Genomic DNA, 22,947 nt, shown 5'->3' with positions numbered 1-22,947 from the left:
TTTAATTGGTGTATACAAAAAAAAAAACAATATCTGAGGGTAGGTTAATTCATACAGTCGTGTGTTAATGATGTCTGCTGTCCCGAATATGGCCAAACTGGCAGTAGTTAAAAAATGTCTCACTTGTCACTCTGCCTTCAGAAGTTATACTTTATGCTCTAAACCAGCCTCTGATGACGTGCCTGCTAGAATAGAAAGGCGTCGCCAACATTGTGCATCGGCAGAAATGCACTGGCAATAACCCTTTTCTTACTTTCCACCAAGACTGAGTAGATGTTTAAAAACACGAAGTTTCCAGATGGAATCTGTGATTACAAAACCCTGTCTCCAGTATCTAGTCAACAGCCACTAGGATATATAATAATTATTATGCATGAGCTGCCGTCAAGAAAGTGCACGACAGACATGTGTACAACATGTAGGATACACGTACTTGCTGAAGACAGGGAACTATCAGTTCCACTCTTGCACAGCAACTTGCTTTCCAAGGCAGTGCACCGAACTGAGCACCTGTCTGGTTGAAGCAAACTCGTGGTATGTACATTTTATCTCTTTCTGACCAGGACTGTTGAGGACAACCTGAGTAGACATGAAAGTAAGTGGACTGCTTCTGCTCATTACTGTTACACGTCTGTGGTCAGATTGTGTTTGTCTGCCGGCTACGTGTAGCGTACACCGTTTCTCGTTCTTACCGACATCGCGGGTTCACTGCTCCAACACAAATCTTACTGCAATTCCTGACGACATCCCAGCCAACGCCGAAGGGTTCACTTTGTCCTATTCCTTTCACATCACAAATATCTCATATATTCCACCACTACAGCAGCTGCGTGTGCTGGACCTCAATAGGAACAGCATAGAATGGTTTTCCTGGGTGTCTTTGCGTGCTTTGCCTAATTTGGAATCTCTCTACCTCATGGCGAACCGACTTCGGTACGTAAAGCTGGACACCGTCATCGAGCATCTCCCAAAGCTGAGGAGAGTTGACCTACGTTTCAACAAACTGGCGTCGTTCTCTGAGTCGGAGCTGGGGCGGCCGCAAGTGACCCAAGCATGGATCAACGAGAACCCTTTCCGCTGTGACTGCGACCTCTCCTGGCTGATTGACAAGCTAGCCTGTTTCCAGGCCTGTCAGGGGAAACAACAGGCCTGTTGTTTGCGCTGTTTGGCCTGTTTTGTCGACAGAAGCCTGAAACTGGGCGCTCATATCTGCGACAGTCCGCAGGAACTGAATAAGTTGCACTTGTACAAAGTGTCCACCAGACTGACCGGTTGTGGAGCGCACCAGCCGACCACAGAACCTACAGTGGTGACTTCAGTCATGTTTCCTACAGATGGAACCCGCACTCACACTCTGTCCGCAATACCGACAAGCTCTGCACAGACCATCGCGACTTCTCTCCTGAACGCCACGGGCACGACAGTAAAACCAAGAGACTACAAACTCCCAGTTCTGCACATCACCATTATTTTGATGGGAACTTTCCTGGCAATGGCTCTTGTACTTTTCGGATTCAGATGGCTCTGCGTTAAAATCAACACCCCCGAAGAAGCTGTCAATCACGGGCACCAGCCTGTCAATCACGGGCACCAGCCTGTCAATCACGGACACCAGCCTGTCAATCAGGGACATCAGCCTGTCAATCATGGACACCAGCCTGTCAATCATGGGCACCAGCCTGTCAATCACGGGCACCAGCCTGTCAATCACGGACACCAGCCTGTCAATCACGGGCACCAGCCTGTCAATCACGGGCACCAGCTTGTCAATCATGGGCACCAGCCTGTCAATCATGGACACCAGCCTGTCAATTATGGGCACCAGCCTGTCAATCATGGGCACCAGCCTGTCAATCATGGGCACCAGCCTGTCAATCATGGGCACCAGCCTGTCAATCATGGGCACCAGCTTGTCAATCATGGGCACCAGCCTGTCAATCATGGGCACCAGCCTGTCAATCATGGGCACCAGCCTGTCAATCAAACTACAACACCGATAGAAGACCATGTTTATGAAAATCCCACAGGAGCTTTGGAAGGCCGAGATTCTGCAGTCATGGATGGAGGACCAAGTGCAGCACCACCAACAGACAACATCCACCCTACTGATGACGACTTGGATTGGGCGCACGGGGCAGTCAGAGGGGGAACAGAAACTATGAGTATGACACTTACAGCAAACCGTATCTACTCTACTGGACATGGAACAGACATTATAACAAACCGTATCTCTATTGAAGAAGATTTGGATAATGGAACAGAAACTGTATCTACAACACCAAACAACATCTACTCTACTGAAGGTATGGAAGGTGGCCATGAGACAGCCATGAGTGGAACAGAAGCGATGACAACAATAACAAACCCTGTCTACTCTATTGAAGAAGATTTGAATAATGGAACAGAAACTGCACAAACAACAAACCCAATCTACTGTCAGTATTGAATAAGATTTGAATAACAAACATGGGGCAGTCACAAATGGATCAAAAACTACAAAACCTTTTGTATTGAAGGTTTGGTATACCAGAGAAGGAACTCCCTCGACATGATGCACTCACAATAGACATTATCATGTACAAAACTAAATGCAGGTCAGACAGGCACCGAGTACAGGTAACAACATTTGGTCAGGCAGGATTGGAGCTTTTCCACATTTATCGGTTACTTTCAGCACCAAGGACGGAGCCAATGTGACATAAAAGATGACATTCCTTTGCAATGTTGCCATTGCAAAGTAAACACAATCCAATTGGTTTGGTTTGGTTTGGTTACAGATCTCCATACTGACTGATATATCACTATTCTTCCTGGAGTCCAGGTGATTTTTAGAGAATCACCAATTCTAGATTGGAAGGATTTTGCACCATCGCACACCGCACCATCACACGTGTGGGGGTTCTTTAACATGCATGGGGTGTGACTCTCCCCATACATGGGACCTCCATTTAATACTCCATTTGAAGCAGCCAAAAACACTTTATCTGAAAAAAGGACTTTTGCAAAATCAGCCTAGTCTTGAAAATTCAACATCTCCCTAAGAACAAAGCTACGGATCTTCGAATCTAATGTCAAGTCCATCCTACTATATGGCTGTGAAACCTGGGGCCTAACACAAGCCAACATGAAGAAACTCCAAACTTTCATCAATGTAAGACTTCGCTACATCCTTGGCATCTGGTGGCCAAATAAGATCAGCAACCATGACCTCCTGGAGAGAACTGGCCAGGAACCTGTGGAGGTCACCATAAGGCGCAGGAAATGGAGGTGGATTGGACACACACTGAGAAAACCCCCACCATCCATTACGAGGGCAGTCCTAGAATGGAACCCCCACGGCAAAAGACGAAGAGGAAGACCTAGGCTGTCCTGGAGGCGAGGAGTCATGAAGGACCTACAACATGCAAAGACCTCGTGGCAGGAAGCTAAGACAACCGCCAAAGACCGAGGAAGGTGGAGGCATCTCACCGAGGCCCTGTGCTCCAGAAGGGGCAAAGAGGATTAAGTCAAGTAAGTAAGTCTTGAAAATTCAGGTCATGTGGCTCAAAAATGACAGAGATGAATCGATTTAGAAGAAGAAAAAACACCACTATGGAGAAAGAGAAAAAAAATACCTGTGGTTGATGGTTGAAATATAATAATATAAATACGTAAAGTTATCCAGTGATATCTGATCTCTCTTCAGACCGATCTGTTATTGACTAGAAATCTAAAAATGCAACTTTCAGAGTAGTGACAACGTGAGGGTATTCATGGACTGGGGCCTTTGGGACGGTCTCTACAGAGTTTCAAAGAGAGCTTAACAGACGATTGGTTGCCCAGCCTGTACATGGTGAATACAAAGAAGAAAACAATATCTAACTATTCTAAGGGTAGTAACGTTACTAGACTAAGTATTTATACATGTTTGTTAATGGTGAGCAACTGCTGTCCCCAATATTGCAAAACTGACAATAATCAAGAAATAAGAAATGTCTTAACATACTAAGTTTGCCTTCAAAGTTACAATGTATATCTAAGTATATGTTCTAAACCAGCATCTGACAATTGCCTAGATAAATGCGTTGCCAACATGTGCATGGGCAGAAATGCACTGCAATAACCTTTTCTTGCTGTCCACCAAGACTGTCTGAGTAGATGTTTAAAAACATGAGGTTTTCCGATGGATTCTGTGATTACAAAACCTAGTCTTCAGTATGTGGTCAACAGTGTGGGACATATAATACATTCTGTGATTACAAAACCCAGTCTTCAGTATGTGGTCCACAGTGTGGGATATATAATACATTCTGTGATTACAAAACCCAGTCTTCAGTATGTGGTCCACAGTGTGGGATATATAATACATTCTGTGATTACAAATCCTAGTCTTCAGTTTGTGGTCCACAGTGTGGGATATATAATACATTCTGTGATTACAAAACCTAGTCTTCAGTATGTGGTCAACAGTGTGGGATATATAATACATTCTGTTATTACAAAACCTAGTCTTCAGTATGTGGTCAGCAGTGTGGGATATATAATACATTCTGTGATTACAAAACCCAGTCTTCAGTATGTGGTCCACAGTGTGGGACATATAATACATTCTGTGATTACAAAACTAGTCTTCAGTATGTGGTCCACAGTGTGGGATATATAATACATGAGCTGCCTTCAGGACAGACATGCGTATAACATGTATGATACACATGCATGATGCTACTAAGGTATTTGCGGAAGACAAAAACGATCAGTTCCACTTTTGCACAGCAACTTAATACTTTTCAAGCTGGCACAACAAAACTGGGAAACTTTCTGATATATATCTGAGCATCTGCCTCCTTGAAGCAAACTTGTGGTAATCTCACTACCCAGGTGGTATTGAGCAGCTGAGACATGAAAGTAAGTGGACTGCTTCTGCTGATGACTTCTGCACGTCTGTGGTCGGGTTGTGTTTGTCTGCCGGCGGCATGCAGTGTACAACAGTTGTGGTTCTCACGGACAGCATGGGTTCACTGCTCCAACACAAACCTTACGGCGATTCCTGACGACATCCCAACCAACGCTGAAGGGTTCACTTTGTCCTATTCATATCAAATCACAAACATCTCGCACATCCCGCCACTAAGACGGCTGCGTAAGCTGGACCTAAACAGGAACAGCATACAAGTCTTTTCCTGGCTGTCTTTGCGCGCTCTGCCAAATCTGGAAGGCCTTTTCCTCATGGGAAACAGACTTCGGTACGTAAAGCTGGACACCGTCATCAAGCACTCCCGAAGCTGAAGAAAGTTGACCTACGTTTCAACAAACTGGCGTCGTTCTCTGAGTCCGAGCTGGGGCGGCCACAAGTGGCCGAGGCGTGGATCAACGGGAACCCTTTCCGCTGTGACTGCGACCTCTCCTGGCTGGTTCACAAGCTAGCCTGTTTCCAGGCCTGTCAGGGGAAACAACAGGTCTGTTGTTTGCGCTGTTCGGCCTGTTTTGTCGTCAGAAGCCTGGAACTGGGCGTGCATGTCTGCGCCAGTCCGCCTGACCTGACTAAGTTGCACTTGTCGGACGTGTCTGCCAGACTGCCCAGTTGTGGAGCACGCCGGCCGACCACAGAATCTACAGCCTTACCAGTGACTTCAGTCATGTTTCTGACAGAGGGGACCCTGCAGCGCAACAAAACTTCTCTGTCTGTGACACCAACAAGCTCAGCACAGACCATAGGGACAACAATAACACCAGAAGACTACAAACTCCCAGTTCTGTACATCACCGTCATTGTGATGGGATCTTTAGTGGCAATGGCTCTCATACTTGTAGGATTTAGACTGCTCTATGTTAAAATCAACACCCTGGAAGGAGCTGTCAATCATGGACACCAGCCTGTCAATCATGGACACCAGCCTGTCAATCATGGGCACCAGCCTGTCAATCCCGGACACCAGCCTGTCAATCATGGACACCAGCCTGTCAATCATGGGCACCAGCCTGTCAATCATGGGCACCAGCCTGTCAATCACGGGCACCAGCCTGTCAATCATGGGCACCAGCCTGTCAATCACGGGCACCAGCCTGTCAATCACGGACACCAGCCTGTCAATCATGGACACCAGCCTGTCAATCAAACTACATCACCAACAGTAGACCATGTTTATGAAAATCCCACAGGAGCTTTGGATGGCCGAGATTCGGCGGCCATGGATGGAGGACCAAGTACAGCACCACCAACAGACACCATCCACTCTACTGATGATGGTTTGGATGGTGGGCATGGGGCAGTCAGAGGGGGAACAGAGGTAGCTATGACACTAACAACAATCTACTCTACTGGACATGGAACAGACATTATGGCGCCAATAACAAACCGTATCTACTCTACTGAAGAAGATTCAGATATTGGAACAGAAACTGTACCTACAACAACAAACAACATCTACTCTACTGAAGGTATGGAGGGCGGACATGGGACAGCCACAAGTGGAACAGAAGCTATGACACTAACAACAAACCGTATCTACTCTATTGAAGATGATTTGGAGAATGGAACAGAAACTGCACAAACAACAAACCAAATCTACTGTCAGTATTGAATAAAATTTGAATAACAAAACAAGTGGATCAAAAACTACAAAACCTTCTGTACTGAAGAAGGTTTGGTATACCAGAGAGGGAACTCCTCCGACATGATGCACTCACCATAGACATTATCATGTACAGAGCTAATGCAGGTCAGACAGGCACCGAGTACAGGTAACAACATTTGGTCAGGCAGGATTGGAGCTTTTCCACATTTATCGGTTACATTCAGCACCAAGGACAGAGCCAATGTGACATTAAAGATGGCATTCCTTTGCAATGTCGCCTTTACAAAGTAAAAAGGATCCAATTTAGCGTAGCGCGCGTAGTTCAGTGGTTAGCAGCCCTGCCTCTGGAACTAGAAGCTGTGAGTTTGATACCGACTGTGTCGCTCATCTGACATGCACGCTACCGGAAAGGGTCGCAGTCCTTAGGACAGGACGTTTAGTCCACTGTTCATTGTGCTTGTCGTAAAGAGCTAGGGGAATTTCCCCAGAACAATGAACCTGTAAATGCTGTACATAGCATCTGTCTTCTCTGTCACGACCAGTGGAAGACTAGCTCTACTGAGTCTTCAGTGAGGTACAACTGGATCAAAATCGCTCTCCTTTTCTTTCCAATGACAAAACATAGCATAGAATATGATTTAATGAAAATGTTTATGACGCGCCTGAAAAGGTAAGGTTTACGATAAGCAACTTTGATGTGATTTTTAGTTTTGTCTGTGCCGGTAGAGCTCTTCTAAGGGATAGCTTGAAGTGTGCTTGTCTATTGCTGTAAATATTGTTTAGGTGTGGGATTCTATCTTAAACTGGAGTTTCATATTGTGATGAATGAAAAGCCTTTAAGTATAGTAAATGCATTTTTTGCTGGAAGGCCGTGTTTATTTAATTACATGGATGACATCCTGTGGGAACCCCAAAGCTGATGTGAGCGTGTGATTAAAAAAAGGTTGACAAAAGAAAAGTTGTGTATAAAATCTAGGTTGACAGAAAGGTGGAACAAATGAGTAAACAAACTGAGTGAGGTATACCAAACACTAGATTTTCATTTTGTTCTTCCACATCCTCAATGTGGAGTTTACTTACATTGCATTATATGATATTAGTATCGATTTTTGCAATTCAAATTTACAGCATAAAATGCCTACTTTACAGCACCTTAAATTTGTACAATTTGCAGGGTGGTTTAAAACATTTTTTTGGGAAATGGCAATTTTATAATAAAATCAACATGGCCTAATATTGTAGTAATAATCATTGAAAATTTTATAATATGTATGTATATACAAGGTTTGAGGTGAATAGAAAAAAAGGAGGACATTTGGGTACATGGAAGTCAGAATATGCTACACATAATTGCTTAACCATTTTAGACAAAATATCATGGCTAGAGTCATTTTGTTAGTTGTTTCATCACACTTCTACCTGATCACTGAATAATACTTGTCATTCTATTGAATCAATGTAAAAATAAATTGATAAAATGGTTTACAAATATCAATTGTATGTACTCTTTTGCTAATGTTGCACAAAATAACAAGCATGGTAACTTAGACTACTTAGTCTAATGATGATCGAAATAAACAAACAAACAAACAAACAAGTACTTTTATGTATCAAAGAACAGACTCCGTTGGTTCATTCACCAGGTCAGAAGCCAGACATACGTGGGCAGGGAAGCAGACAAATGAAAGGCACCTGCTAAGAATACATCAGATAAATATTTCCTTTGTCACATTCCCTCAGATCAATCTGAGAACAGTTCTGAAAACATGAAGTTTCCAGATTGGGTCTCAGATTACACGAGACAGGCAAAATTTGCCAGAAAATGCTGCATATTTCAACCATTTCAACCAAGGAGAGGCCAAATATCTGCAACCTCATCTCACACCATGCAAAAATAGACTGTTATTCCAAAAGTGAATATTGAAAGAAAAATTGTGAGAATGAACTATTCTAAGAGCTTTCACTTGAAATGGACCATTTTTTTTAAAAAACAGCACTGTCCTGTCCTTGGTGCTGAACTCACAACCGACCCTGATGTCAATTAATAATGCTGATTTCAATTAGGAGTGAGCAATCCACTGTTTCTGTGACATCAAATCGTGCAGAACATGATGATGATGATGATGATGAGAACATGTAAATTGAAGAGCGGTGGGTCATGAGCTGCAGGGTTTATGCTGGCACCAAAAATAAGCTCATATTTGCTTCAGAAAGGTTTCTAGCAACTGCACTGAACTTTCAAGCCTTACAACCTGAGTGAAGTGAATGATGAGTAAAGCATGAAGTGACAGTCTGAAACGTCTGTTTCCAATATTGTATCCAGCTGCTCCAGTTTAAGTATTATCTTGTGGACATTGAACCCCAGTTTGATAAGGAAAGGCAGGGTTGAGGGTTCCTCTGCCAGCCACGCCCCCAACATAAACAAACAAACAAACAAAAAACAAACAAACAAACCCCAGTTTGATGAGGAACGGCAGGATCCTGTAGACCTCCTCCCTCAGCGCTGAGGTTTCCTCTGCGAGCCACGCCCCCAAAACTCGCACTGACGCCGTCACTAGTGGGTGGGACCACTGTAACAGAAATACATGTATTTGTGTTGTGGCTTTGTTGGTGTGATACTATTATTAGCTACATCTTAATTACCTCTAACTTATTGCTACAACACTATATCAACACTAGAAGGACATCAATGTGTGTGGCCTTGCTAGTGTGAGCCGCTTGACAGAGCTGCTAGGAAGCTTGGTGTGAAGACTCACTGACTGCTGCCCACCCATGTCAGGGACCCACATAGCAGTATGATAATACTGGACATACATGAATGTAGTACTACATGTGATGATGATGATGATAGTACTACATGTACAACAGTAACTTAAATAACTATAAGCATTAAAGAAAGTTCCCCTCACCGTGTCCTGCGGCTGTTGTGCGACCTGAGCCAGGAAGAACGTGACCCCGACGTACGCGCCCTGCAGAGACTCAACAAACTGCTCGATCTGTTTGGGGTCCAGCGGGAGGTCAGGGGTCACGGACGCGAACATGATGGCTGACTCCAGGATGTTATAACAGGCGGACATCAGGGAAGACTTCAGGAAAACCTGGGCAAGACAGAATATGTGTCTCCTAGTCTCAGTATTACTGTACATGTACGAACATGATGGCTTTTTACAGGATGTTATAACAGGCTGACATCAAGGAAGACTTCAGGAAAACCTGTCAGTAAACAACACAGAAACATGATGACTTAGCGTTTCTGTACACGATTAATGTACATGTACCAAAATGGCTGTCTGTTATAACAGGCTGACATCAGCATATACTTGAAAAGACAGAAATATGATGACTCAGTATTTCTGCACATGACTATAAAGTTACTGCACAATGTATTCAGGCATTGGCAAACATTGTTACAAAGGTTCTGATTGGCTCAAGGCATCCATCATGATTTTTTCTTGTCCAATCCAGGCTATTATAACATCAACCTAATCAACTCTACTTTACAAAAATGAAACCCTGAAACAGATTTAATTATGCAAACAAACAAATAAACAAATAGACCTGTTTGATGTCGGGGTCCTCCAGCACCATCCTGACCTCCACACAGGCCAAGTTCACCAGCAGCAGAACGAACTTGACATTGCAGGACATCGCCCACTCGATACCCAGGTGGTCCAGCATCAGGGATGCCAGCTCTAGGGCAGGGTTTCTCTGCTCAGGGCCTGCAGAGAAAAATACATGTACATGTACAGTACTGTAGGTACCGCACAGAGTAGGGTACAGTTACAGGTACTAGGGTTTAGGTACAGGTGTGTAGGTACAGGTACTGAGGTGGTCCAGCATCAGGGAGGCAAGCTCCAGGGCAGGGTTTCTCTGTTCTGGGCCTGGGGAACAATAAACAGGACAATGTCATGTTCACACACACATGTAGTTAACAATACAGGGCAGGGTAGGGTACAGGTACAGGTGCAGGTACTGAGGTGGTCCAACATTAGGGAGGCAAGCTCCAGGGCAGGGTTCCTCTGTTCTTGGCCTGGGGAACAATAAACAGGACAATGTCATGTTCACACACACATGTAGTTAACAATACAGGGCAGGGTAGGGTACAGGTACAGGTGCAGGTACTGGGGTGGTCCAGCATCAGGGTGCCAGCTCCAGGGCAAGGTTTCTCTGTTCTGGGCCTGGGGAACACACAATGTAATACATGTACAATCATGTAGGTACTATACAGGTATAGGTACAGGTACAGGTATGTAGGTACAGGTACAGGTACAGATACAGGTGTGTAGGTACAGGTACAGGTGTGTAGGTACAGGTACAGGCACAGGTACTGAGGTGGTCCAGCATCAGGGAGGCCAGCTCCAGGGCAAGGTTTCTCTGTTCTGGGCCTGGGGAACACACAATGTAATACATGTACACGTAGGTACCGGTACAGGTACAGGTGTGTAGGTACCATACAGATACAGGTACAGGTACAGGTGTGTAGGTACAGGTACAGGTACAGGTACAGTAGTGTGTAGGTACAGGTACTGAGGTGGTCCAGCATCAGGGAGGCCAGCTCCAGGGCAGGGTTTCTCTGCTCTGGGCCTGGTGAGGAACAGTTAACATGAACAATGTCATGTTCACACACACATGTAGCTACCACACAAGGTAGGGTACAGGTACAGGAACTGGGGTTTAGGTACAGGTGTGTAGGTACAGGTACAGGTGTGTAGGTACAGGTACAGGTGTGTAGGTACAGGTACCGAGGTGGTCCAGCATCAGGGAGACCAGTAGGGTTTCTCTGTTCTGGGCCTGGGGAACAAAATACATGTACATGTAGGTACCATACAGGATACATGTCTACTAGGTAGAATACTGGGTACGGTAGGATACAGGTTCTGGGGTGTGGGGACAGGCACCTGTCCCTGAAAAAAAATTCTCTGCTCTGGGCCTGGCTACCTTGCACTCATGTACTAATGGCATAAGGTATAGTTTCTGCCATGTTGGATGGTCAAACCTGGAAGCTACCAGGTAAAGTGAAGAATGAAGGACATAAATGACATGGTATGCATGTGCAGTTGGACCTGTGAAAGGGCTTATTTGTCATGAACTCATAACCATGCAGTTATCAGGGATACACGGACTACTTTTGTACTATAATTCTTAACAGTTAGCAAAACATACGCAAGGGAAAACAAACTAAGACTGACCTATGTAACTCCCGAGGATGTCTAAGAGACCGTTCAAGACGTCTTCCGCCCAGTTGTAGTGGAGAAAGTCTCCAGCATCCTGGATGGAAAAAAAAGCGTGAAGAAAATTATGATATAATTATAACAACCTAGCAGGGTATTGAGAGATTGAGAGGTGGAACCTAACCCTCTTCTAACACTGCCTTTAACTCCCCAACTGAAGTCTACTATGTTTACATCTGGATGAACTGAGAAAAGTCATGCAAAGTGCAACAGCAAAAGACCTAGTCAAGAAAGTCAGCAATCAAACCCACAACCCCTCAATCTTTTGACTTGGCTATTCAATGGTACACACTAGCTAAGTGTGTGTCTGTGCTATAGTTATCGAGCAGGAATGGATGCACCAGTAATGAGTAAAGTCTGCTTGTGCCACGAAGCGATGTTTTCTTTTTTTAATGACAATTAGATTACTGAACGCCTAATTGCCCTCGCTTAATACATACTCTTTGTGTTTTGAAGTATTTGCCTCAAAGTTTTATATATGTATGATCCTATGATATTCTATGAAAAGTTTTTATATCAAATGTCCTCTAATTGCATGGCCTGTAATGGTCTTGCTTCATGTAAACATTGTTGATCGATGATTTTAACCAGTATATTTAGAGCTCCTGATTGAAATTTTTAACTTGTGTAATGTTATATGAAATGGAAAGTTTCCCAAGCAATTCAGCCATTGGCTGCAATGTGGCAACTGTGACTTCTGAATAAACCATTATTAAAGTCCAAACTTCACCTTGTCTCTCCCTGATAGCAGAAGGCCCAGATCCTCACACAGGACAAACTTGCTGATGTCCTGGGAAATAAACAAACAGTCAAGTAAACAAACAAATAAACAATTATATTTGACTGTCATGGAGTGACCAGAGTGTAACAGTAGATGTAGTGGCAGTTACATACAATGTACGTCTCATGTATCAGTGCTGACTCCTTCAATTCATTCTAGTGATGCTGAAGAATAGTGCTGGATATCAGTCAAAATGTTTGCAAGTAATTTCTACCTCATGTCCAGCTGTAGAGACTGGATGTCTAACTTTGGTCTAAGTATAACACTAAGGTCTAAAAGGACAATTCCACACATCTGTGTCTGTGAAATCTTGGTTGTGTTGTGACTAGGTGAGGGTCTTTAAAGTCCAACGTCTAATATACAGTACTCACATAATATATCTGTGAACTCCTTGGCTGCAGTTTGTATGGCTGTGAGTAGTTGAGGGCCTTTAAAGTCTAAAGTATTAGCTACAGTACTCACATCTGCATCTGTGAACTCCTTGGCCATGGCTGTGAGTAGTTGTGTGAGTGCGTCTCCATGTTTGTTCCACAGTTCCCTCCCGTGTTCCACCAGCAGCTGTCTCATAATCTGCATAGCCTGGGCATAGCCTACAAAAACAAAAAGAAATCGAAGGCCTCGGTAAAAAGTTTTAGTTTTAGAAAATTTCTTTTTTGGTTGTCTTGCTAATGTCTAACGAATTTCACAACTGGCTCTCTTATGGCAACAGACGTGCAAAGAATTGCCAACAGGAAATGACATAACTTGAACCTCTCATGAATAAAAAACTGTTCCAAACAAACAAAATACATGACACTGTGTTATACTTTCCTGGGACCTTTGATCTTATTCCTGTAAGAGTCTCCTACGTGCTTGGGAGGAAAAATTGAATCTATGGTGTACAAAGGTACAGACAGGTCCCATAGACTGCTTTCATGATGATATGATTATTTCTTATTACTTACCATACATCTTCTTGATGACCGCCTGACACAGCACCGGTACCGAGTCCCTTGCGATGAGCTGAGTCCGGCCCGGCTGGGTGGCGCCGATGGCCAGCAGGCACTGGTAACAGTCCTCCACCATGCTGTTATGGGTCGTCTGGTCCTCCGGGGAGTCGCTGGGGAACGGGAACCACATCTTAGACAGGTTTTAGGACCTTACACACTTGTAGATAAGTGTAGGCGTCTGACGCTGTGCTTAGTTTAAACTGGGGCTGTCTCCGCAAGACCTGTCCCTCTGTACTGGGACGGAAATTTAAAAATTACCTTGTCCATCCAAAAAAAAAGCTGAACTTCAGGACATGAAACTGATTCAACAACATGGGCTCCCAACAATGAGTAGGAGGGGAAATGCTTAAAGCGGGAGACAGCCCTGACTACAAACAAGCTGTGGGGAAGCTGCTTTACACAATCAGCTAATCTCCTTGTTTGCCTTGCCCTTTTCTATGTTACTGAAATGTTGCTGTTGCTCAGTGTCTTAATTAAGAGGACTTTGGGCACTTCAAGTTACATATCAAGGAGGCTTAGAAAAGCTTGAAGATCATGGCTAATTAAATACCTTCAGGATATAAGATGTTTGGTGGAATCTCTACAGTTAAATTCTTGGAACTGCGAATGTTAACTAGTACTTGAAATAATGTATTTCTTGTGTTGTAAAAAAAGTCCATGTTTATGTTAAACAGTAAGCTGATCACATAATGTAAGACTAGTCAAAATGCTGAAGTGGGCACCTTAAGAGAAAGCCTTTTGGAGGACATCTTAAACCACTTAAGGGGTTCCGCCTACCTAAGTTTTAAGGCACACCTCAAACACCTGCCTTAAGAAAAAACATCCCAGCTGACACCCGAGGCGTAATGAGAGCAGGGTTTTCATAGTCGGGGTAAGAACAGAAACATTTAGGTTCAAAAGTGTGGGTCATTTTCTGACTTGGGAAACAAATAGTTTCGATACTCACATATTGTATGCTGACAAAGCTTACACATACATGTACATACAGATGTAACAAAAAGTAATTTTACCTGATATGTTTGAATAAGAAAAGAACTTGATCTGATCAAATAACCAGTAACCAGCCACTGGGCCACACCAGTCATTTCTTCAGTGTTCCCATATTTCAAAGTTAAAATTTTCCAAAAGGACAAGATGACAACAGAAGGCTGTGAGGAAACCTTGAACCTGACCATGACCCTATCCACTCCCTGAACTGTGTGTACCAAGGTATACACTTTCCCCTCTCACACTGTTTACAGTTTGATCCTCTTGTTTAGCAGTATTTTCTTTAATCACAGAAAGAACAAACAAAATTAGACTGGAGAGTCTAGACTGAAGCCTGCAGAATCTCCCGGTTTTAAGTAGTTTGTTGTATAACAGTACAGAATGTACTTACATGTGTACACATAGCAAACAGCCTGCCTGAACCCCACATAGGGAGAACATTTCCAGCACACGACTGTTAGCCTTTTGTTGCACTCGTTATTTATTACTTGTTGATGCTGTCATTGAGTTCCCTACAACAACATTTGTGCTCAGGGAGTCCATTGAAACCCTCGGCTTAGAAACTGAGTCCAGCTTTAAGAATGTTATTCAAGGCTAAAGCTCCAGTGATTTGCCGTACGGACGCCTCGGGTCAAATTCCTAAAACAACAAACACCTTTGTTGTGCCCAGTGTGTACAGTCTACTAAAGAGAAACAAAACCACTGTTTTTAAAAACTTTTTCGTAGTTGAAATGATTGTGGAAGGGTTAAAAATGTTTGTATTAGAGCTGGAGAGGTTTGTTCTTTCAATAGAAAATTGCTGCCTACTGTTCAGTGCTTAAATATCTTTCTGAAAGGGAAGTCGCAAATCTAACAGCCGCCTTCTAGCTTTTCTATGGCGTCATTCAAACATGTTTCCTAAAGTATTACCCTGTGTTTGACCTTGTGTAATGGCCAACAGTTACATCAAATATTCATGAACACATACAGTATACAAAAAAAACTATCCCACACCAATATGTTTGTACTGGAACAGGTTTGTTGAATGTTTTGAGGTTGTAATGTTGGTTCCAACACTGCAGGGATTAATAATTTATCTTCTCTAAGAAGGTACTTTTTGGTGCTACATGTTTCTCTGACTGTCAGCAGATGCAACATGGCTTGTGAAGCTATGGATGGACCTGAATGATATTTGGTAGGTAAGAGTCGGGAAAACAAAGTTTGACAATGGTCCCCCTAGCAACCCTCTAGGGTACTGCAGCAGCACAACTTCCAGCTCTGATAGCTTGTGTTCTGGACATCCTATTTCTGCGATGTTTGAGCAGTAGATAGGTCTTGGGTACTACTAATTTGTAACTTATTGATGTTAATAATATGGATAAATAATATTTTTGATCCTTGAAAAAGTGAGTGAGTGAGAGGCAGTTGCTATTCTTGCATATTTCTTCCAGATCATTGATTATTATAAAATGTTAACTAAAAAATGTGTATACAGCAAATCATTAAATCAGAAAGTTGACTTTGATGTAGATTCCTTTATTCTGAATACTCACCCCGGAGGTTCGACAATGATGTCGTTGAAAAGTGGGATTTTTGAGGTCACATGATGATGAAGAACCTGGGAAATAAAATAAAAATGAGAATCCAGAAGTCACAGCCGTCGATTAATACAGCCTGTGCGGATTGAAAGGCACTGATAAGAGTTTAAAAGCATTCCAATAAAGTTTCCAATTCTCTAACATATCAAAACAGCTGTTTTGTAATTGCCTATTGCATACTTAACTCCAAAGTAAACATAACTATAACAAGCGGATGGCCGTTTATATCACATTTTTGGATGTGTTTAGTAATTGCCTATAGTGTACTTGCACTTTAAAGTAGACAGAACTAACTCTAAGAAGTGAATCCCCAGAATATTTTGGTTTGTTCTCACCAGTTCAGAGTCTGTACAGAAGCAGGAGAAGATGGTGACCCCCAGTGCTCGGTAGATGTCACCTTCTGGTCCCCCCGCTGTGGGGAACAAGGAACACATCTAACTTTCATGAAAGCTAATAAGTATAAACATAAAGCTACACAGTATAATCATGTGAGCATCCCATATGCACCAGGTCCTTATTTTCTTGTGTTTATTCAATAGAATCAGAAAATTGACCTGACCTGTTGGGGAAAGTGAAAGTGAGAAAACTCACTTTCCCGAGCTTGTTGGAGGAAGTGAAAGTGTCCTACCTGACTTAAGAAGCCTGTTGCCTGTTGGGGAAGTGAAAGTAAGACTCAACTGACTTAAGAAGCCTGTTGGGGAAATTGAAACCCACCTGACTTGAAGAGCCTGTTAAGAAAAGTGAAAGTCTTACCTGACTTAAGAAGCCTGTTGGGGAAAGTGAATGTGAGTCTTACCTGACTTAAGAAGCCTGTTGGGGAAAGTGAAGCCGACTGCATCAAAGATTCTCCTCCTAGTTGAGGCGTCTGTTTGCTGGGCCTGAACCATCTTGGTTACCTGGGGAGGGGGAGGGATATATGGATTGAACAACAATAAACTTGTACATTAGTTACCATTTGTTACCATTATGCACAAAATTGAAATTTGACATTCAAAATATAAGTGACCTTATGCATTTCAGTTGTAATTCGTTATACTGTATTGTATCACTAGAGTTTTGGCCCAAGTCCGAAAAAAAATTAAAAAGGAGGTAATCCCAACCCTATTTTTGTCAGGACTGAAACAGGCCTAAGGTCATTGATCTTTGTTTATCTGACCCTTACATCCTCACTCATGATCCCTATGAAGCAACATGCAGAAACATCTGAGCTGATCATGTATAAAATAAAGGATCACAAAAATAAACAAACAAAAAACACGTACCAGCAGCAGAGCTGCGAACTGTTCGCTGTCGGAGCGCGCCTGGCGTAACATCTGCAGACACCGGTCCAGCACAAACAAACAAACAAACAAACTCACCAGCAGCAGAGCGGCGAACTGTTCGCTGTCGGAGCGCGCCTGGCGTAACATCTGCAGACAGCGGTCCAGATCGAGGCTGGGGACGGAGTGTGGGCGTTCCCGGCTGCCCGACGGAGTCCGCAGGGCCGGCCGCTTCTCACCTCCCGTTGTCGCGGTAACCTCCATCTCCGCCATCCTCCCGTGTGCGTGATGATTCTCTGTGGTCCTGCTGAATGGGAAAAACTGTGCAATCAGACATGGCTGAGACGGGGGGCGCCATAGGCTTTCTGCACCTTTGATCCACTGCTCACCGAGTCACGTGTTCTATCTAGACAACCTGACGTCACAGAAGCAGTGGATCGTCCATTCCTTGACAATGACAGGAGTGGGTCAGTGGAAAATTTTGGTAAGCCCTGGATTTTTTGTGTTAACCGACTTTATAACGTTAACTATCATTTGAAGAAAAAGTTCAACTTCAACCAACACACTGAGTTTTTCCTTCTGCCAGTTCTGGAGTCACTAATCCAACGTTTTGACATAGTTATGACAGGTATGTTCAGAGCTACACGTCTACCTATGATGGTATAAAAGTCCTGCTGGTTCTCTCCCAGCAACATGTGGCCCACACATGTAGGATTGCTTTGTCAAACTAGTCCAGCTTCAACCAAGCCTAGATTTCTGCGCACATTCGGTGATCTCCACAACTAGGAATAACAAAAAACCTAACCTTACTCTCACCTGGTATTTCTACCTTAGTCCAAGGAGCTTATATTGAGAAGCTCCTTGCTTAGTCAGATCATGGTGATTCACACATGTACACGCTCAGAAACCCGTCAGACGATTTCTGAACGGTGCAACCTGACTGTGGGGTCACCTGGGGTCATTGGGGGACTGGATGAGCCATATTTCAAGCCAGTCCATTCCAAAAAAGGTAGTAACTATATATTAAAGTCTATGTATAATTCACATTACATACTAATCTTGATAGTGTATGTTTATAATATATATATATGTATATATATATATAATATTTAATCGTCAATATTAAGAATTCATTTTGAAGCGTTTATGATTTTTACTTTATTGAGCTGTCAAACCAACCCTTTTTCTGCATGGACTAGTCCTCCCACCCTTCCCGTGATGCTGTGGAAGCGGAAGTAAACAGGAGACCGCCATTTTGCAGCAGGCTGGTCCGAGGTGAGATTTCTCTAAGATTTCCGTGCCGATTGTCGAGTTTGGACCTTCATACAGAAGGGGAATGAATAACAAGTTTTCCAGTTCACCGTTTTAGTAACTTCTGTCCTTGCGAAAAGCGCTGTGAGTGCTGAAAAAAGAGCTTTTCCTCGATGACAAAGGGGGTGGGGGGTGAAGTGCTCCACCCATAATTTATTTCTTCTGCCAAACATGTAATGTTATCATCCGGTAATATGATGTTAGCCGTAGGATTTCGGTACAACTGTGCGCCGTATCTGTGTGTTCAGATGTTGTCTGTAGTCCAAACGTACACTGTACGCGTACATGTATATTTCACCACCAAATATGTAACATTTTAGTTATCAGATGTTTATCAACACAGCCGCTCTGATATCTGATGTAATGTTGTTAGCGAGCCGTTTCCGCCATGTCACAGGAAATATACGTCTGTGTAGTGTATTGTATCGAGTCACATCAAAATAACAGGACAATCTTAGTTCAGGAAACAGAAAAATCATTTTCTCACCAACACTTTGAGATGGTGTTGTCATGACGTTGTTTTGATGATGATGATGATTTTTGTTATTATGATCTTTCAATGATAACGATGCTGACTTTTGGGCAGGGGTCTAGCCAGCATCCGTTTTTCCGTCAATTGACGGAAATTTCCTGCGTCTGACGGAAAAATTTTAAAACCAATCCGTCAACCTTGACGGACAAAAATTCTTGGTGGAAGCTACAGGCGGCTTGGGGACGCCATCCACGGCCGTAAAAGCCACACACTGTTTGTTTTGCTATTGTTATGATTGTTGACAATGTGTGTCGGCGCCCTTTCGCATACGATAATCTCATTAAAACCCGTTTTTCAAGGTCTCAGTTCAGTCCTTCTAATTAATTTTCGCGGTTTTCGCGACGATTGTAATTAGCAGACGGAAAAAATTTCGAGCTGGCTAAAGCCCTGCTTTTGGGTGATGAAAAAGCAGTTACTCAAGCAAGTGGATATAATTTTGGAAACAGTCAGGACTGTTACCATTTTTCCATTTCAAAAACCGAAAAAAGTATATCCAGTTGCTTCCTTATTAGCTAAATGCCTAACCTTCATCGACAGATGATGTTATTTTGCTGATGTTGTTTCCATGACGATGATGATGTTGTTTCCAGTGCAGCCATCAAGATGGCGACATCAGTGACCTTGGAGGACGCCCTGTCCAACGTTGACCTTCTCGAGGACATCGCTCTCCCCGATCAGCAGCCATGTATCGAACCGCCACCTGCTTCTATTGTTTACCAGGTAACACTTTCACTTACACACCTGTATCGAACCCCCACCTGCTTCTATTGTTTATCAGGTAACACTTTCACTTACACACCTGTATCGAACCCCCACCTGCTTCTATTGTTTACCAGGTAACACTTTCACTTACACACCTGTATCGTACCCCCACCTGCTTCTATTGTTTATCAGGTAACACTTTCACTTACACACCTGTATCGAACCCCCACCTGCTTCTATTGTGTATCAGGTAACACTTTCACTTACACACCTGTATCGAACCCCCACCTGCTTCTATTGTTTATCAGGTAACACTTTCACTTACACACCTGTATCGAACCCCCACCTGCTTCTATTGTGTATCAGGTAACACCTTCACTTACACACCTGTATCGAACCCCCACCTGCTTCTATTGTGTATCAGGTAACACTTTCACTTACACACCTGTATCGAACCCCCACCTGCTTCTATTGTTTATCAGGTAACACTTTCACCTCACACACCTGTATCGAACCCCCACCTGCTTCTATTGTTTATCAGGTAACACTTTCACCTCACACACCTGTATCGAACCCCCACCTGCTTCTATTGTTTACCAGGTAACACTTTCACTTACACACCTGTATCGAACCTCCACCTGCTTCTATTGTTTACCAGGTAACACTTTCACTTACACACCTGTATCGAACCCCCACCTGCTTCTATTGTTTACCAGGTAACACTTTCACTTACACACCTGTATCGTACCCCCACCTGCTTCTATTGTTTATCAGGTAACACTTTCACTTACACACCTGTATCGAACCCCCACCTGCTTCTATTGTGTATCAGGTAACACTTTCACTTACACACCTGTATCGAACCCCCACCTGCTTCTATTGTTTATCAGGTAACACTTTCACTTACACACCTGTATCGAACCCCCACCTGCTTCTATTGTGTATCAGGTAACACCTTCACTTACACACCTGTATCGAACCCCCACCTGCTTCTATTGTGTATCAGGTAACACTTTCACTTACACACCTGTATCGAACCCCCACCTGCTTCTATTGTGTATCAGGTAACACTTTCACTTACACACCTGTATCGAACCCTTACCTGCCTCTATTGTTTACCAGGTAATTATAACATTTAGTAGATACATGTATGTGAAGACCCTTAATGTAAATTCATATTATAAAACATGTTATGTTATGGTATCGTATTGTTATGTTATGGTATCGTTAATGGCACCTCATATGAGGGTGAACTGAACTGAACTGAACTGATGTTATGGTATGCTCGTGTTGAAGAATTGTATGTTCATGTTGCTCTACTAAATCTCCTCCAGGCCAACTTTGACACCAACTTTGAGGATAGAACAGCCTTTGTCACTGGTATTGCCAAATTTATGGAGGAGGCCACAGTTCATGCAAAACTGGTAAGTGCACATTTTCATGAGCAGTATTTTACCTTTTTAAGATAGACCCATGTGTGAGTTGAATCTGTGTTTCAGAATGAGATGCTAAATGTGGACGAGTTGAATGTGTGTTTCAGAATAAAATACTGTGTGTTGCTAAGTTGAATGTGTGTTTCAGAACTTGACACTACTTGTTACTAACTTGAATGTGTATTTCAGAACGAGATGCTGCATGTTGCTAACTCGAATCTGTGTTTCAGAACGAGATGCTGCATGTTGCTAACTTGAATGTGTGTTTCAGAATGAGATGCTTCATGTTGCTAATTGAATCTGTGTTTCAGAACGAGATGCTGGAGGAAGGTGATGAGTATGCAGTGATGCTGTACACCTGGAGGAGCTGCTCTCGAGCCATCCCCTCCGTGAGTCGCCAACTCTGTCTAAACTTCAGCTTCCTTACTGTCAGCTGTACAGCAAATTTATAATGTTTCCTTTGTGATGGAGCAGTGTAACAACAAAGTGAAAAGTAGAGCGTTAGCCTTGCATTCAGAACTTGAAGCATTTGAGGAAGACTATGGTAGTTGAACACACACCACTACCATTGGACTTAAGCTCCCTGCTGTAGTGATTACACAAAGTTATGTGGCCCAAGGACTTAGTAATGGAGATGGGCACTGCCATTGTTACCACGCATGATGTGTGAAGAGTAAAACTAACTGAGTGTATAGTGTTTTAATAGTATCCAAAACATTAATCTAGTCCTCCTAGGAGACGGATACTGAACAACAGAGCTGCATCTGCTGGAGCCGCCTCACACGCTGCACACAGTTGCCCCTGTGAAACTCAGTGCTCCAATAGACCAAAGGGTGGAGAAGGAATTGCACACCCCTCCTTCACCATAAAAAGTCATGTGCAAGTCAGGCAAATGTCTGTCTGCCTCCTCATCTGTCAAATCGACAGGAGAATCCAAATAAAGATAAAATGTAGAAAAACTTTATTTGTTTCCAACTGACTGCTGACCTTCGTTCTGTCCCACAGATCAAGAGTAACGAGCAGCCGAACCGAGTCGAGATCTACGAGAAAACAGTGGAGGTTCTCGAGCCGGAGGTCACCAAACTCGTCAACTTCATGTACTTCCAGGTAACAACTTCATGTACTTCCAGGTAACAACTTCATGTACTTCCAGGTAACAACTTCATGTACTTCCAGGTAACAACTTCATGTACTTCCAGGTAACAACTTCATGTACTTCCAGGTAACAACTTCATGTACTTCCAGGTAACAACTTCATGTACTTCCAGGTAACAACTTCATGTACTTCCAGGTAACAACTTCATGTACTTCCAGGTAACAACTTCATGTACTTCCAGGTAACAACTTCATGTACTTCCAGGTAACAACTTCATGTACTTCCAGGTAACAACTTCATGTACTTCCAGGTAACAACTTCATGTACTTCCAGGTAACAACTTCATGTACTTCCAGGTAACAACTTCATGTACTTCCAGGTAACAACTTCATGTACTTCCAGGTAACAACTTCATGTACTTCCAGGTAACAACTTCATGTACTTCCAGGTAACAACTTCATGTACTTCCAGGTAACAACTTCATGTACTTCCAGG

General features: G+C 43.2%; 3 protein-coding genes across 4 annotated transcripts in view; 1 reads left to right on the top strand and 2 right to left on the bottom strand.

Moving 5' to 3' along the window:
- LOC118420109 (neurochondrin-like) overlaps positions 1 to 13,685 on the bottom strand; it is a 34,327-nt gene extending 20,642 nt beyond the window's left edge. The window contains exons 1-11 of the mRNA XM_035826812.1: positions 13,511 to 13,685; positions 13,029 to 13,156; positions 12,516 to 12,575; positions 11,744 to 11,822; positions 11,082 to 11,138; positions 10,883 to 10,939; positions 10,528 to 10,584; positions 10,379 to 10,435; positions 10,113 to 10,273; positions 9,464 to 9,652; positions 9,009 to 9,124 (exon numbers count right to left, since the gene is read on the bottom strand). Of these exons, the coding sequence (XP_035682705.1) occupies positions 9,009 to 9,124; positions 9,464 to 9,652; positions 10,113 to 10,273; positions 10,379 to 10,435; positions 10,528 to 10,584; positions 10,883 to 10,939; positions 11,082 to 11,138; positions 11,744 to 11,822; positions 12,516 to 12,575; positions 13,029 to 13,156; positions 13,511 to 13,685 (1,136 nt within the window). The remainder of the gene's footprint in view (positions 1 to 9,008; positions 9,125 to 9,463; positions 9,653 to 10,112; positions 10,274 to 10,378; positions 10,436 to 10,527; positions 10,585 to 10,882; positions 10,940 to 11,081; positions 11,139 to 11,743; positions 11,823 to 12,515; positions 12,576 to 13,028; positions 13,157 to 13,510) is intronic.
- Positions 13,686 to 16,054: 2,369 nt separating this feature from the next.
- Positions 16,055 to 18,308, bottom strand: LOC118419928 (neurochondrin-like). 2 transcript variants are annotated; one of them, XM_035826596.1, is made up of 6 exons: positions 18,250 to 18,308; positions 18,195 to 18,214; positions 17,478 to 17,685; positions 16,916 to 17,015; positions 16,455 to 16,531; positions 16,055 to 16,139 (listed from the first exon to the last, which is right to left on the bottom strand). In XM_035826596.1, exons 3-6 carry the CDS (start codon positions 17,649 to 17,651, stop codon positions 16,071 to 16,073), a joined length of 420 nt encoding a protein of 139 aa, XP_035682489.1. In that variant the 5' UTR covers positions 17,652 to 17,685; positions 18,195 to 18,214; positions 18,250 to 18,308; the 3' UTR covers positions 16,055 to 16,070. The 2 variants fall into 2 exon arrangements, with proteins under 2 accessions (XP_035682489.1, XP_035682490.1); XM_035826597.1 differs by having other exon boundaries at positions 17,478 to 17,682; positions 18,250 to 18,288.
- A 247-nt stretch (positions 18,309 to 18,555) lies between these two features.
- Positions 18,556 to 22,947, top strand: part of LOC118419138 (cytoplasmic FMR1-interacting protein 2-like) — a 30,403-nt gene continuing 26,011 nt past the window's right edge. Inside the window, exons 1-5 of the mRNA XM_035825445.1 lie at positions 18,556 to 18,653; positions 19,812 to 19,941; positions 21,258 to 21,347; positions 21,668 to 21,745; positions 22,362 to 22,463. Coding sequence (XP_035681338.1) covers positions 19,825 to 19,941; positions 21,258 to 21,347; positions 21,668 to 21,745; positions 22,362 to 22,463 — 387 coding nt within the window. The 5' untranslated portion in view covers positions 18,556 to 18,653; positions 19,812 to 19,824. The remainder of the gene's footprint in view (positions 18,654 to 19,811; positions 19,942 to 21,257; positions 21,348 to 21,667; positions 21,746 to 22,361; positions 22,464 to 22,947) is intronic.

Source organism: Branchiostoma floridae, chromosome 7 (genome assembly GCF_000003815.2).
Source record: "Branchiostoma floridae strain S238N-H82 chromosome 7, Bfl_VNyyK, whole genome shotgun sequence".
Taxonomy (NCBI): domain Eukaryota; kingdom Metazoa; phylum Chordata; class Leptocardii; order Amphioxiformes; family Branchiostomatidae; genus Branchiostoma; species Branchiostoma floridae.
Note: the sequence above shows the minus strand (reverse complement) of the source record. Positions and strands in the feature narration are given on the sequence as shown.

What these genes read in the sequence shown, in the direction of transcription:
- LOC118419928 (XM_035826596.1), bottom strand. Translation starts at nt 17,651, where the DNA reads ATGGCGGAGATGGAGGTTACCGCGACAACGGGAGGTGAGAAGCGGCCG. An exon ending in AGTTCGCCGCTCTGCTGCTG is followed by an intron (nt 17,016 to 17,477) that starts GTGAGTTTGTTT and finishes CCCCCTCCCCAG; the next exon opens with GTAACCAAGATGGTTCAGGC. An exon ending in CAACAGGCTTCTTAAGTCAG is followed by an intron (nt 16,532 to 16,915) that starts GTAAGACTCACA and finishes TGTTCCCCACAG; the next exon opens with CGGGGGGACCAGAAGGTGAC.